Source organism: Lepus europaeus, chromosome 3 (genome assembly GCF_033115175.1).
Source record: "Lepus europaeus isolate LE1 chromosome 3, mLepTim1.pri, whole genome shotgun sequence".
Taxonomy (NCBI): Eukaryota; Metazoa; Chordata; class Mammalia; order Lagomorpha; family Leporidae; genus Lepus; species Lepus europaeus.
This window is the reverse complement of record NC_084829.1, coordinates 2,284,566-2,300,226: the sequence shown is the minus strand read 5'-3', so window position 1 is coordinate 2,300,226 and position 15,661 is coordinate 2,284,566. Positions and strand designations below refer to the sequence as shown.

General features: G+C 64.6%; 2 protein-coding genes across 3 annotated transcripts in view; one reads left to right on the top strand and one right to left on the bottom strand.

Moving 5' to 3' along the window:
• The window catches only part of GMDS (GDP-mannose 4,6-dehydratase), a 632,400-nt gene extending 630,802 nt beyond the window's left edge, over nucleotides 1–1,598 (top strand). For both annotated transcript variants that reach the window (XM_062187315.1, XM_062187317.1), the window contains exons 10-11: nucleotides 916–984; nucleotides 1,214–1,598. In XM_062187315.1, the coding sequence (XP_062043299.1) occupies nucleotides 916–984; nucleotides 1,214–1,276 (132 nt within the window). In that variant the 3' untranslated portion in view covers nucleotides 1,277–1,598. The remainder of the gene's footprint in view (nucleotides 1–915; nucleotides 985–1,213) is intronic.
• Nucleotides 1,599–10,759: 9,161 nt separating this feature from the next.
• Nucleotides 10,760–14,298, bottom strand: FOXC1 (forkhead box C1). The gene has a single exon (XM_062187314.1). It carries the CDS (start codon nucleotides 14,263–14,265, stop codon nucleotides 12,583–12,585), a length of 1,683 nt encoding a protein of 560 aa, XP_062043298.1. The 5' UTR covers nucleotides 14,266–14,298; the 3' UTR covers nucleotides 10,760–12,582.
• Nucleotides 14,299–15,661: the final 1,363 nt, after the last annotated feature.

The window sequence follows — 15,661 nt, the reverse complement described above, 5'->3', positions numbered from 1 at the left end:
TCTTCCAATTTCCATCTCAGCGCTGAGAGCCCCGTGTAATAAAGACGTGGGCGTGGGAGGGCTGGCGCGGGAGGGCTGGGGGACCCGTCTCTGCCCGTCTTTCTATCTTCTAAGCAGGCTTCTTTCCTGGGAAGCCTCTTAGGGAGGTGGAAACGAGCCGCCCCGTGTGCCTAAAACCCCGCGCGAAGCCCTGCTGCGCTGTGTGGGCCACGCAGACCCCGTGAGTCCTGGCCCCCTGCTTTCCCGCGTGACAAGGCCCCGTGGGACGGGACGGGACGCTCGCGACTCAGGCGAGGGGCAGCCCCAGCCCGCTGTCCTGAGGATGAACCCGGTCCTCCGCGGAGCTGTTGGGAGCGCGGCTCCAGACTGCGGGCTGCAGGTACCGCGGCGCGCAACTCGGTTTCGGTTTATGGGGCGCGTGGGCGTGCTGGAGGCAGCGTGAACCCGGGGCAGCTCAGCCGCCGCCCGGGAAGAGCCGCGCTGGGCCGCCAGCGCGGGAGCCCACACCCACGCCTCCCTTAGAAACAGGGTGCTCTCCTCCCGCCGCCAAGGACCGGGGCCCCGGGGCCCGAGCCTGGCGCCTGCAGCTCCCAGGCCCGCCCCCGCGTGGCCAGCGGCTTCGGGTAGGAGGAGGCGGAGAGTACCCGGCCCCGGGGCGCAGTGCGCGCCCGCCCCGCAGCGGGAGCCGAGTCCCGGGGTGCGCCCGGAAAGGGCAGTCGTCCGGAACGGTTCTCCCAGCGAGCGTCGCTGACGACCGATGTGAGCTACAAAAAGCCATTCAGAGTGGACGGGACGCGGTGCGGAGGGGCGGGGGCCGCCTCGGGACGTGGCCTGAGCGGACGTCCGGAGCGGGCGCGCGGGGTTCCCCGGGGCTCGGCGCCCCGTCCCACGCGGGCTTCTCCCCTTTCTCCGCAGGACTTTCTGCAGGGAGACTGCACCAAAGCGAAACAGAAGCTGAACTGGAAGCCCCGCGTCGCTTTCGATGTAAGTGTCGCCCGGGCACGGGGGCTCAGCTGGCAGCAGGGGCCGGGCAGGGCCGCCCGGCACCCCGGGCTGCGAGGCGGCGGCTCTCGGGGCGAGGCCAGGCCGGTGCCCGCGGCGCCCGAGGCCAGCAGGGCGGGGGAGAGGGCGGCGGGCGGGGGCCGCCACCCGCGGCCGGGGTGTCGCCGCGGAGGGTGGCAGAAGTCCCGCCCACCCCGTGTCTGGATCGCAGGAGCTGGTGAAGGAGATGGTGCACGCCGACGTGGAGCTCATGCGGACCAACCCCAACGCCTGAGCGCGGCCGCCGAGCGCAGCGCCGCCCCCCGCCCCGGCCCGCGGACCCCCGCGTGCGGTCGGCGGGTGCCGGGAGCCAGGGTGGCGGTGCGGAACCCCGCGGGTTCCCGGCGCCCACAGGGTTTGTAGCAGCCGGGAAATGCCAGTCCCGGGGTTGGGGACCCGCTTGGCCTTTGTCGAAGCTTCTGGGTTGGGTTTTGGGTAATCGGAGACGTTTGAATCACATTCACGTTACTTGAAATTATGTCATTAGACACCTCAAATTGTGGGGCCTTCGAATTGTTTTTCCTCTTTCCTTAATAAAAAATGGCCTTTCTACGAACCAGCACCCAGAGTCGCTGTGTTTTCTGCGTGGTAAAGCGGCTGTAAGGGACCCCAAAACAAAAACACCAAAAGTCACACCTCGGAATAAACCGGTTTATTCTGGCTTCTTCAGGCCTGGCTGAGAAGACCCCCGCCAGGCCTGAGCCAGCTGGAGAGCAGCCTGCCCCCCTCTGCTGCCTATAATTAGCCCCCTCCTGCCCACCACCTACCGAGCAGCCCCAGCCCTAGAAGGGGGCCAGAAGAAGAGCCTGGAAGGGCAGTGCTGCGGGGAGGCCCCCAGCCCTGGGCGCCCGAGGCCCCCAGCCCACGCCTGCCCTGTGGCCTAGGGTCTCGCAGCGGGCTGCTGCCCAGCCTCTCCTCACTCGAATTCTGCTCCAGTCAGCCAACCAATAGATGGCAAGTGCTAGATACATTCGAGAGAGCCGCGCTCCACACCTGGGCTGTATCAGCATTAACTAGGAGTCAGATTGAAGGCCCAGCCCGGGGTCCCGGGATCTGGCCTCGCCGAGTGCATCATTTAGGTGGCTCGAGGACCCCCGAGTCAGCTCTGTGCTCCTGTTCAGCTACAGGTAGGCACAGGACGCCCCAGGCAGCAGGCCGGGGTTGGCGTGCAGGTGCACACACCTCTGCTGAAATACAGTACCCTGCCCTACGACAAATTAGGCCAGGGCTCTCTGGCTCCCCCTCACTCTCCTTCCAAGCAAAATAAAATAAAACTTTATAGCAAATGGAATTCCAGCCTCTGCACATGCGTGTCTGAGTGCGGGGGAACTATTTCTGAATCGTCACGGGCAGGTTTATGATCTGGGGGAGGACCGAGACGCCAACGGCTGGCGCAGGAGAGAGGGCTCTTTGTGTGGCTGCCCCAGTCGCCACGAACCAGGCCGGCCACGATCACCGAGCAGAACTGGGGTGGCCCAGGCGCCTCACCCGGTTCTCAGAAGCTGCCCCCACAAAACGCTCCCACCACCTACCTAGGCAGGGTGCTAACTGGAAGCAGATGGCCCCTGAGAAGCTGGGCCCACAGGATGGGCACACACACAGCCTGCTCACACACACACAACCTGCTCACACACAAAGACGCCAGCGTGCCAGCCGACCCTGTCACACACACATGCTCACAGACACCAGCATGCCAGCCAACACACACACACATGCTCACACATGCAGACACACACAAAGACACCAGCATGCCAGCTGACCCTGTCACACACACACACACACGTGTTCACACACACATGCACAAAGACACCAGCATCCTGGCCAACACACTGTCACATGCAGACCCACAGACACCACGCCAGCTGATACTGTCTTACACACACACGCTCACAGACACCAGCATGCAGGCTGACACTCACACACACGTGCTCACACACGCACAGAGACACCAGGGTACCAGCTGATACTGTCACACACACACACGTGCTCACAGACACTAGCATACTGGCTATACACTATCACACACACATGCTCACACACAGACACAAGCATGCAGGCTGACACACTCACACACACATGCTCACACAGACGCACAGAGACACCAGGGTACCAGCTGATAAAGTCACACACACACACACACAGACACTAGCATACCGGCTATACACTGTCACACACACATGCTCACACACAGACACAGAGAGACACCAGCATGCAGGCTGACACACTCACATACACGTGCTCACACACACAGAGACACCAGGGTACCAGCTGATACTGTCACACACACACACATGCTCACAGACACTAGCATACAGGTTATGCATTGTCACACACACATGCTCACACACAGACACACACAGAGACACCAGCGTGCCGGCTGATGCACTATCACACACACTCAGAGCACAAACAGTTTGCAGATCTCACCAACTGCGTTCCCTCGAGCCTTGCCTGACAGACCACCAGAACCTCTCATCCCACACCTAAGAGGGACCACTCCTGGGGCCGCTGGGGCTGGGGGTGGGCGGCGGGGGCATTCTACCCAGTGTTTTGCGGCATGTTAGCCCAAAGCCATAATAAGCTGTTCGGTGTGAGGGCCAGGAGGGTCTAGGCAGGGGTTTGAATCAACTCCAGCTCTCAATGGGGACTTCAGCATCGATTTTTGAAGGAAACAAATACAGATACTTGGTTGCAGGCTCTGTTCCTGTACCTCAGTGTGAGAGCTCACTGGCTTCCTGGCTGTGTGTGTGTCTGTGTGTGTGCAAACAAAAGGAACATTCCTGCAGAATTTCCTTTAAGATGATTCTTGTTAAAAGGCTTTTTCTTAAACCTCAATTTCAGTGAACTTATTTTTTTCTGCTTTGCATTGTGTTATAAACTATCTCCCATCTTTGTGTGTGTGTTATAAAAACTAAAGAAAGTTAAACCCAGGGCTGTCCACCAAACAAGGGGCAGGGAACATGGACCCTCGGGCCACCCAGCCAACTCCCTTCCCCCTGACCTTCCTGCGGGAGCCCCCGCTCTGGGCTGGCTGCTGCCTCTTGTTGTTCAGGGGTCACTGGTGAGCCTGGCCCCACACCATAAACCTGTCACACCTCTGCAGCCGCGAGCCCCCAAGCAGGCTGCACGGTCAGGCCTGTGCCCGAGTGCCTGGGAAAGGAGAGCTAAGGTGGTTCCGCTGGGAGCCCGACTGCAGGTCTGGGTGGGGTGCCAGGGGAGATGTGTGGGGTTGTGTGTGCCGGAACCCGCCCCCCCCCCCAATGCGGGCACTGCTCCTGGCTCCTCTTGCTTCCCTTTCAGGACCTTTCCCAACCACCACCAACCCCATGGAAACTGCTGGCCGGCAGCTGTGAGCCGCTGACCAGCGTTATGGAGCAGGAGAATTTCCTTGTAAAATGATAACCCTCAAGGTACGGCTACCAAGGCATCTCCAAACCCTCCTCACTCCCACGTCTCAAAGAACCCCAGGCATCTGTGTCTGAGAAGGTCCGAGGTCACAGGTCATCTGTTTTCCCGGACCTGCTTCCCAGCTTTCACGAGGACACTGCGGCGGGCACTCGCGCGTGCCACCTGCACCGCTCCAAACCCCGTGCGGCTCTTTCGCCGGCGACCCAGCAGTGGGCACACAAGGCGGCTCCGGGAGCCGGCCCGCCGCCCACGGGCCCGGCTTCCCACCATCCGCAGTGTCCACCCAGGCAGGGCCTGGGCCTCTCCCGGAAGTCGGAGCCTGAGGCCTTCCTCGCCGCCTTCCCCGGGCGCATCTCCCGGGGTGCGCGCCTTCGGGGTTACTACTCTCGGCTGGACTCTGCCCAGGGTCCGGTCGGGCCCCACCGGGCCGGAGCGTTAGGAGTTCGCGCTCTGTCCGGCAGGGCCCCACCGCTCCTCTTCCTCCTCCTCCTCCTCCCTCTCAACTTCGAGGCCGACGACCGCGGCCTGACCCCAGGCCCCACCGCCGATGGCCCGGGCTCCCGCCCTTCCTCAGGGTCAGGGGTCACACACCACGGACGCCCCGTTCCCAGCAGCCCCTTTGATCTCCGAATCCGGGAGCCAAGGTGCCCGCACGGGGGGCGCGGTCGGCGTGCACCGGCACCACGACGGCTACCCAGGCCTCGCCTGGCCCGCGCCCTGGCGCTGCCACCTCGGGATGGGACTCTCGGGTCCAAACTTCTACCTTGAAGGAGGGGGTGCAGATCGTGCGCGCATGCGCCAGGCGCGCACCCCGGGCCTGGGCGAGCTGCGGGCGGCGCACGTGTGCGGGAACCGGCGCGGCGCGCTCTCCTGCCCTGCCGCCCTGCGAGACGGCGCTGTGGTGCGTGAAAAGGAACCCTCACCAGGGGGCTCCGGGCGCACGCAGGGCCAAAACACGCGAGCGAGGGAGGCGAGCTGGTGAGCCGGCGAGAGCAACTGAACTCGGGGCTGCACCGATCCCCGCCGCTCCCGAGGAGGCCCCGGGCTCCAGCCGGCCCGGGAGGAAGCCGCGCAGCCCGGGGCCCGGGCTGGCGTGGCGGGCCTCGGGCGAGGGAATGTATATTTGGAAGGGGTCAGGACCTCGGCTGGAGTCTGGCTTTTTATGGCGAGGAAGCCGACTGGGAAGGGCCTCTGGCGAGGTTTTCCTGTTGTGCCACTTGTCCCCGGCAGCGCGCGCCTGCACGGGGAGGGCGGGAGGCCCTTTCCCCGCGTCTCCGAGGACCGGGCCCTGGGGTCGCGGCCCGCCCGGGAGCCGGCTGGCAGGCGCGGGAGAAGGTCACGTTTCCCTCGGTCACTGGGTTCCCGGGCCGTCTGCGGAGCCCGACGGGAGTGGGGCCCCCCGGAATCCAGCCGCGACGCAGGCCCTGCGCCCTCTCTGGGACTTCCTCGCACCCAAACTGCCCCCGGCTGCGGGATCCGCCGAGAGGCCGCCTCCTCCCGATCCCCCTCCGGGACGCCTCGATGGGGAGAGGCCCGGCGGCGCCCGTCTTGCCCCGCCTTAGCCCACGCTCCTGGCGCCGCGACCCGCCCCGAGCGGTGCGGCCCAGCCTAGGCCGCGACTGGCCTTTGGGTGAGAAGAAACAAAAACCACCTCGGGAACGGCAAGCGGGGCCCCGACCCCCGGCTCCGCGGCCTCCGGACAGCCCCGCGGCCAGCCGCCACCGTGCGCGTGACCCCGGCTGCGGGACACGGCCGGGCTCCCTGCGCGCAGTCGGGGCGCGGGTTTTGGCCTTTCCGCTACCGGCACATTGGAAACAATGCGAGCACACCGCGCCCTGGGCTCGGTCCGCACTGCACTGCCGGGGTCACGAGCAAGGCCCGGGCCCAGCCGCCGGGAGCCGCGACCCGCTTTTCTGCTGAAGGAAATGCGGAAGCCTTAAGAGTTAACGGCGCTCAATGCGTCGGTTTTCCTGCTTTTTCTCTGGAGTAGCCACAGGAGGGGGCTCACTGTGTCCCTCTGCCGCCCCCCTCCCCATCTCTGTATCCAAGTCGTCCCCAGAGCTTCCCAGTGAACCCCTCACCCCCTGCCTCCAAGGTCCCAGCCCCTCCGCGCCCCTCGCCGAGCCGGCTCCACTCTCCTGGGGCCTGTGGGGGGTCCCAGCAGCCAGGGCGGGCGCTGGGCTTCACGACTCCCGGTCCCCCTCGCCCTCGGCAGTGTTGACTCAAGGGAGCAAACGGGCTGCCCAGCCAGCGCCCTTCGTGGGACAGGGCACGCGATCTGCTCCCACAGAGCAGCAGCGGGGCCGCGGGGCCCAGGGCAGGCCAGCGAAGGCCGATGCTCCTTGGGAGAAAAGAGGGAGGCCCCGTTGGGAAGGGCCAGGGGACCTGGAGACGCGCCACTGAGGCTTCCGAGGGTCACCTGCGGCCCCCAGGCAGCCCGACTGGGAGCTGGAAGCAAAGCCGGGCCCTTTCTGGGAGCGTGTGGCCCCGGCAGGGAGGGGGGCGGCTGCACATGCAAGAAAACCACAGGCCCCACTGCATCTCCCGGAACACGCGCTCCATGTGCTACAGATTTAAAACCAGTGAGGGAAGAAATCAGGTAAACAACACCAAAAAATAATACAGAGCAGAGGGTTTCTCTGGAGTCACGGGGCACGGGAGAGCAGCACAAGGGTTGTGCCTTCTGCTCCCTGCGCCGTATTTTGGTTTCCAATAAGGCGGACATGGTACACCTTGCTCAATTTTCCACTCCTAATCAGGTCGAGCACGCTAGTGGAGAAGCGGCTTTCGTTCTCCTGAATGGGTTGTGGAGCTGGGATTTATGTAATTCAGTTCCTTTCCCAACTGGACCTGGACCTGGAATGTACCGGTCCTCTCCCTCGGTGGGGGTAGGGGCCCCAGGCCTGCCCCAGGCCTGGGCAATAAGCTTGGGGTCGCAGCCACATCCGGCCTTCCCCCCCAGAACGCTGAGTGGAGGGGTCGTGGAGGAAGCCAGCAGAGGTGCAAGCTGGAGTGGGGACATCTGGGAGAAACGTCCTGGCCCCAAGGCCCTCTGTGGGGGGCAGACGGAAGAAGGGGGCGGGGGGGGGGTGAGCCACAGAGACAAAGAGAAAGGAGGAGACGCAAGCAAAGGCAAACAGAGGAGAGCAGAATTGGGCCCCCCAAAGGCAGAGCCCCAGATGGGAAGGAAGACCAGCTTGGCGGGCAGGGAGAACGCCATCACTCAAAGCTCTTTGCAGGGGGCTTTTAGCTGTGTTAGAGACCAAAACAGATCCCAGAAAAGTGGGCCTTCTGGAGCCGCGCTTCAGGCTCCACTGTCTGCATACAGTAGCCCCTCTTGTTGGGGGCCCCCCGAGTGTGCCCCTGGCCCCTCAGCCTGCGGCTGCTTCTCTTCCCGCACCCCAGTCTCTGCTCAGCCCACGTGGAATCCTCGGCGGTGCTGCCTGGCCAGCTGTAATACTTGGCCACCATCAATCTTGCCCCTAGCCGACAGCTGTTTATGGACCAGGTGGGAAGGGCTAATGGCTCCCCGGACCAGCCACGAAATACGGCAGAGAGGAGCTCCGTCGGGGCCGGGCGGCAGGGGACTTGGAGCTTGCTCAGTGGAACCCCTCTCCCGCAGCTCTGAGCCGTGGCGTGGGGTGGAAGGAAACTAATAGTCCCACTGGCGGGGTTCCGGTACCGCTGTCAGCCTTGGAGAACACCAGGGGCAGTGCCCCAGGCCTGGATCAGCCGGGGACGCCTCTTGTGCCTCCCAGGCTAGGCGGCTAAAGCAGCAAGTGTCCAGCCTCTCAGCTTTTGGACCAGTAAGAACAAAACCAATGGCCCTTACACCTTGAAAACCGGCCCCCAGTGAGCAGGGCACCAGGAGAGAGACAGAGGCCCTAACCCCACTTCTCACCTCTCAGAGTTAGGGGCAGCCCAACAGAACCCTGAGGCACTCCAGGGTCCAGATCCCCCGGTTCTGAGCTGGCAGGAGGCGGCTCAGTGTGCACAGGCCCCCAGCACAGCTGAGCCTTATCGCTTTGCAAACCTCGATTCCCAGGGACACAACCCGCGTGGGATGACAGATCGTCTAATGCGCGCTTGTTTGCACACAGGCTGGTGGAAAAGCGCAGCTAACAACACAACCTGGAAAACAGCCCTCGCTCCCAGCACACAGGCCATGCGCCGGAATGCAAGATTTGATATGGCAGGCACCATGCTGGCATTTGCGTGTGTACGGCATAAATTGCTAAGAAAATAAACGTGCCCCCTTCGACAGAAAGGACAAAATGCTCGTTCTGCAGAGGCTGCATTCAAAGTTCGCCAATTCCCCCGCCCGGGGGTCCTGCCTGCTATCACGGGCTAATTCAAAATGTAGCGGCTATTAGTTCAAATATCACGGAGTTTCCTATAGACTAATGCACAGAGAAATTAGCCTCATTGCGGGGGAGAGGGGGTTGGGGAAGGGGCAAATCAAACTAGCAAACCACCGAGGTTAAATAAGGCTGGCACCACGGGGATTTTCCGAAGCTGGATGCCGGAATCCAAAAGCAGGAGTATGGAGAGCAGAAAACCATGGCGATGTAACGATCCGCGGAAGGGGCAGGCTCCCCCGTCCTCGCCCGCAAACGCAGCCTTGCGACTGTCCCGCGGGCAGCTCGTGGCAGCCGCAGGACACAGACACGCGGATTTCGCACGCGAGGAGGGTGAAACACAGTCGTGCAGTTTGCTCGGACAAGGAAGAGGGCGCGCTCAGGGGCCACGGAAGCCAGCTCCGCACACCCCCCCACCCCCGGCTCCTTCCCACTCTCTGCGGCCGGGGGAGCCCGCGGCCCACGCCGCACCCCGGCGGGCCCCGGTTCTTTCCCTCGCCCTGTTCGGCTCAGGAACAGGACGCGCGCTGCCGCCCCCTCTCTGACCCAGCTTCGAAGCCCCCGCGACCCAGCCCTCGGGGATGCGCAGCCCCCATGAGGGAGCTGATCACCGCCTGGCCAGGCCCGGCCCGGGGCTGCCTGCGGCCGCTGAGCCCTCGGGGCCAGGGGAGCCGGCGGAGAGGGTCGCGGGCACGTTAACCCGCAGCGCTTGAGCCCGCCGCGCGCCCACAGGCCTGGCGCATGCATCAGGCAGAGCGACTCCCCGCATGGCTACTGCCAAGTGATTTGTGGCCTCTGTAAACCGACCTCACACACCGCGCAGGGTTATGGCAGCCGTGCCGGGGAGGCCATCGCCTGGGCCCCCCTCCCCACAGCGCTGGCCGGGCGGGACAGGTCCCGTGCGGGCGCGGCCGAGCTGCGGGGTGGTCCCGCGGCCGCTCAGCTGCGGGCCCCGGGGCTGCGGGGCGCGCTGTCACCCGTGAGCAATGAGGTGCCTCTGACCTTTCCACCCCGCCCGGGTTCCTCAAACGCACGTGCGTCTTCAAAACAAAGGCGGCGAGCCGGGAGGAAACCGGAGCGCGGTGGGGCCGGGCGGAGCCGCGGGGAGAGAGGTGCGAGCGGGCGCCGCTGGGGCCCCGGGGCGCCTCTCCCGGCTCGCCGGCCTCGGCCCCCGCACCCTCGCGCGCGCCTGCTCCGTGCGGCCTTCCGCTCGCTCGGCGCGCTCTGCCCGGCACCCCGAGCCGGCCCGCGGCGAACGCGTCCAGCCTAGCGCGGATTTTCTCCTGCACGTCGCCGACTCCGGGAGGAGGCCGCCGAGACGCCTGCGGGAACCCGGGGAGGGAGGCGGCCGGGCGGGGGAGGCGGGGGCGCCCCACGCACCCGGGAGGCGGGCAATTACAGCTAATTAGCTGCGGAGCGTTCCAGTCCCGGAGCGGCGTCCGGGAGGCCAGCGTCGGGGCTGTGCGCGCCCCGGAGGGCCCGGGGCCCTGGAGAGCCGCCCCGGCTGGGAAAGCCTGGCCCGAGCCGCGGGGCTCCGCTCGCCACCCCAGCCCTGGCCCCCGGACAAGTCGAGAACGGTCCCGTCTCCGGCCGCCGGGGCCTCCAGGCCTCGGGCACGGGCTCGTGGCCCACCTGCCGCCGCCGACCTTCCGGGGGCGGGGAGGAGAGGACGGCCGGCTCCGCGGGCCGCCGAGACCCTTTGTCCGCGCGCGCCGCTGCGCCCGGCCGGCTCCCTCAAGCGCAGCACAGCGCCGACCCCACGCCGCGTGCCCACGGCGTCTTTACCTGCACGCGGGGCTGCCCCGGACAGCCCTAGGCCTGCGGCCCTGACGGAGCGCACGGCGAGGCCGGGCCCCGCGAGGTGCCCGCGCCGCCGCCGCCGCCTTCCCGGCTGCTGGGCTCCGACTCTGGGGGAGGGGGCCGAGCGAATCAGAGGCCACGGAACGCAGGTTTTGACTGAAATTAGAGCGTGTTTATTTGCAGCAATCCTTTAACAATGATCAGATTTTGACAAGCGACAGCAATTACTGCCTAAGTGTTGCCTCCAGATAGGAGCGGCAGATAGGAAAGTGTATTATCTGGAAAACAAACGGAAAGGCCCGGGACGGCGCTAATCAAATCGCCATCTCCCCAAGTCTGATTGACAGGGCAGATCACCCTCAGATAATGAATTTATTACATTTCCTGGGTTATTTACAAAAGGCTGGGGGGGGGGCCAATCCGGATTGCCCCCTAGGTTTAACTGTAAATTAACAAGAAAAATTGGTTCGAGAAAAAGAAACCACCCTAGACTGAAACGCTGCGCTCTCCTTCCTTGTTACCGCTTTCCATCTTAAAAAAAAAAAAATTGTTCTATGAACATAGCTTCTAAAATAGTTTCCCAGAGATTAAATATCCCTTTGCAACCCACAGTATGTCTTTTTTTTTCCTTTAAAAAAAATCAATCCTTCCATGCAGTACATGAAGGATTATAAAAGTGGATGGTTTATATACATACATTTTAAAACTCGGTTTTGCCTCTTACAACAGACTGAAATTAATAGGAATAAGAGAAATCTACTGGGCATTTGGCTCCCAAGGCTGCAGAATATGCTTGGCAATTGTACATGGGACACACGGGCCAAACATCCTTGTGTGTGTGCGTGTGTGCGTGTGTTGGAGGCACACCTGCATCTCGCCACACACAGGTATCACTGTGGCAAAGGCTGCTGCTGATCCACCGGCTGGAACTTCCCGCATCATGTTCTGTCATTACTGTATTTGTTTATATGCCAGCTCAGATCTGTTTAGGAAATTATCGTTTCACTAGCCACAAAAAAAAATTTAAAAAAAGGCAAGCTGACTATACAATACATTGCAGAAGGTGCTGCAGAAAGAAAAAAAAAAAAAAAAACTAAACAAAAAGACTTTTCGTGAAATTTGACATGGACTAGTCAGAGGATTTCTGCATTTTTTTTCCCTTCTCCAGAGATTTAGGTGGAGAATAGGTAACTTCTAGTGTATTCTCTCCTTAATATTTTTGTAATTAAAGCTATATTAAAGTATCCAGACATATAGGTCTCATTCGAACTGAATGGCAATTTATTAATAAACAAACAAGGATGAATATGTTCAACAAAAAAAGAAAAGATGATAGAATAAGATTAATACAGTTTCCCTTTTTTATATAATGAGAATAAAGGCACAATTTCAGGTTTCAGGCACTTTCACGTCAGGTTTTGGAAACACTTTGTGGCGTTTGGTCCACGACATCCAACTACAAATTAAAAATAAATTACTATGTTGCAATTTACATTTTAAAACAAGTCCTTGAATAAAAAGCAAGCGATTCTGCTCTACGGGGACTCTCGCCCTCCTCTCGACAGAGGGTAAAAAATGGCTATCTTACAGGTGAGAAGGGCAGGCGGCCCGAGAGGGAGCGAGAGGGAGAGGAGGAGAGCGAGGAGGGACTTACGTGCGACGTGCAGGGACACTGTCCGTGGCCTCGCTACAGCACGGCGCACGCTCTGGCTTACTTAGACAAGGCACAGTGGAGGAGGTGGCTCTCAATTACTCGCTTAAGAAAACAGTTTTTTTTTTTTTTTTCCCTCGGAGCTGGTGAGTGGAACTTCTGGAAGGACTGAAGCCGGTACGGTGAAGATTTCTCAAGTTTTAGGAATTGCATTATTTTTATTTATTTATTTATTTTTTTAGTTTCGATTTTGCATTGACGGGTTCTTTGGGGCCGTGCCTGCTTCGGGGTTCGCCCCCGAGGTGCGGGAGGGCCGGGCGGGCGTCAGAACTTGCTGCAGTCATAGACGAACGCCCCGGACGTGCGGTACAGCGACTGGCCGGAGGGGAAGGCCATCTGACAGCTACTGTTCCCGTTCACGGGCGAGTTGTTCAGGCCGAGCCGCTGCGACTCGAACATCTCCCGCACCGAGTGAAAGTTCTGCTGCTGGCCCGGGTAGCCCGCGGCCGCCGCCGCCGCCGCGGCGCTCGCCAGGTGGCCCAGGTCTCCGCCCGCCTGGTTCAGGTACCACGAGGGCAGGCGGCCCTGGTGGGCCGCGGCGTGGTGGCCGGCCTCTTGGCCGCCCCCGCCGTGGCTCAGGGACGCCGAGCTGCTGCTGGTGACCGGAGGCAGAGAGTAGTCGGGCAGGGGGTCCTCCACGGCCGAGCCGCCCGCGCCCCCGGGCGCGCCCTGCAGGTGCGCGCCGCGCTCGCCGGCCGCGTACAGGCTCATGGCCTGCAGGTTGCAGTGGTAGGTCCCCGCGCCGCCCGCGCCGCCGCCGCCGCCCCCCGCGCCGCCGCCGCCGCCGCCGCCCGCGCCGCCGCCGCCCGCGCCCGCGCCGCCCGCGCCGGAGCTCTGGCTGCAGGGGGAGCTGTAGAGGGAGCTCTGGCCCGGCGAGTAGGCGCCGAGCGCCAGCGGGGGTGCGATGCCCGCGCGCGACGACGCGGCCGCCGCCGAGGCCAGCAGGCCAGGGCCCAGCTCGCCGGCCGCGCCCTGCGGCGACCCCCGCAGCGACGTCATGATGTTGTCCACGCTGAAGCCCTGGCTGTGGTGCGGCGGCGGCGCCGGGGGCGCGGGGGGCGCGGGCGGCGCGGGCGGCGGCGCGGGCTCGGCCCCGTCGAGGTTCAGCGGCCGCGCCGCCGCCAGGCTGCCCGGCGGGCTGCTCCCGCTCGACAGGGAGCTACTGCTGCTGTCGGGGCTCTCGATTTTGGGCACCGCGGCGGCGGCGGCGGCCGGGGACAGGGGCTGGGGCGGCGAGGGGCACGTACCGTTCTCCGTCTTGATGTCCTGGATGCGCACGGGCGGCGGCTGCGGGCCGGGCGCGGCGCCCTCCGTCTGCTCCGGCGGCGCGGGCGCGGGCGCGGGCTGGCGGCCCGGCGGCGGCGGCGGCTCCTTGAGGTGCAGCCGGTCCTTCTCCTCCTTGTCTTTCACCGCGTCCTTCTTCTTGAAGCGCCGCCGCCGCCGCAGGAAGCTGCCGTTCTCGAACATGTTGTAGGAGTCCGGGTCCAGCGTCCAGTAGCTGCCCTTGCCCGGCTTCTTGTCGTCGCGCGGCACCTTGACGAAGCACTCGTTGAGCGAGAGGTTGTGGCGGATGCTGTTCTGCCAGCCCTGCTTGTTGTCCCGGTAGAAGGGGAAGCGGTCCATGATGAACTGGTAGATGCCGTTCAGGGTGATCTTCTTGTCCGGCGCGTTCTGGATGGCCATGGTGATGAGCGCGATGTAGCTGTAGGGCGGCTTCACCATGTCCTTGGGCTGCGGCTGCGGCGTGTAGGGCCCGTAGGCGCGCGCCATGCCGCCCGGGTACTGCTCGGCGTGCGCCGGGTGCGAGTACACGCTCATGGGGGCCGGCATGGCGGTGTAGCCGCCCCCGGCCGCCGCGGCCGCCGCGCGGTAGTAGCTCTGCTCGCCGCCGAGGTAGGGCACCACTCCCAGGGAGTTGGGGCTGGACACGGAGTAGCGCGCCTGCATGGCCCCCGCTGGCCGCTGCTGCTGCTGCTGCTGCCGCCGCCGCCGCCGCCGCCGCGCGCCGCCCCCCACCCCCGCTCGGGCCGGGCCGCGCCGCGCCGGCCGCCGAGTGCGAGTCCGGGCCCCGCCGCCGCCGCCGCCGCCGCGCTGCGTCCGGCGCGGCCGCCCGCCCGAGGCCCCGCGGCCTCTCCCCGCGCTCGCTGGGGGCTCCTCGGGCGCCGCCGGACACCTCGGCACCCACGCCGGTCGCCGGGGAGGGCTCGCTGCAAGTGGAGACGGCCGGACGAGGACGCGGTCAGCCGCCTCGGAGGAACTCGCGGAGCCACTTCCAGGCGCGAGCCGGCGGGGGGAGAGGAGAGCCGAGGATCAGCGGCGAGAAGGCGCCCTCCTCGCCAGCCTGCCTGCGCCTTCCCGGAGAGACTCTGTCCCGAGCTGCCGGCCAAGGCGGCCAAATAACAGGGGCGGCGGGCGGGGGGGGGGCCGCGCGCCGGCCGCCTGCCCGGGCCCCGCGTCACCTCTTTGCAGTCTCTCGCGCGCCGGCCGCTTAAGGAAGCATTGGGAAAAACTTCTGAACTTTTGAGCATCCGTCACCCAGCCCAGGACTTTTTTACGCAGTTACATTTTTTTTTTTCCGGGCAGCGGAGCCCCGCCCCGCTACGGCGGCCGCAGCCAATGGCAGGGCGAGAACCGCCTCTGAATGAGCTGGAGGCCGAGCCCCACCGGCCCGCGCCCCGCGGCCGGAGGACCGCGGGGCTGACCACACGCGCGCCGGCCGCCCGGGCCCCGCGCCCGCGCCCCTGCCCGCGCGCCCCTGCCCGCGCCGCAGCCGGTGCGCTCCCCGCGCCCGCCAGCCCGCCCGCGCGCCCGCCCGCCCGCCGCCGGCGCCCCGCGCCGCCCGCTCAGCCCCGGCCTTCCTCCGGACGCCCATTGTTGGCGCAAACTTCCTGGGTCCTCCTGGACCCCCCGCAGACCCTTCCTCGCTTCGTCGCTGCGGGCTGAGACCCCGCGCCCGCCTCGGGCTGGCTCTCTGGCGTCTCCGCCCGGCGCCGGGGTACCCCGGGCCTCCTGCGCGCGTCCCGTCCTCGCCTTCCTGCCCCCGCCCCCACTCAGCCTCCAGTCTCTCGGTTCACGGATGTCTCCGCTTTTGCCCTACCTGGAGCCAGGCACAAAGGGCCTGATTCGTAGCGCTCGGCCCCCCAGCCCTGCTGTTCCCGGGGGTGGGGTGGGGGTGGGGAGCCATGTCGCCTCGCCTCGCCCCTGCCTGGACACTTCTCCAGCCGAAATAAGGGTAGGGGGTCCAGTGCCCTTCTGCGAGCTCCGGGAGGTGCTTCGCCCCGGTCGGCTGGGCCCGCCCCGCTCTGGGGCTCGCGGTGGCTCTTGGCCTCCCGTGGGTGCGGGC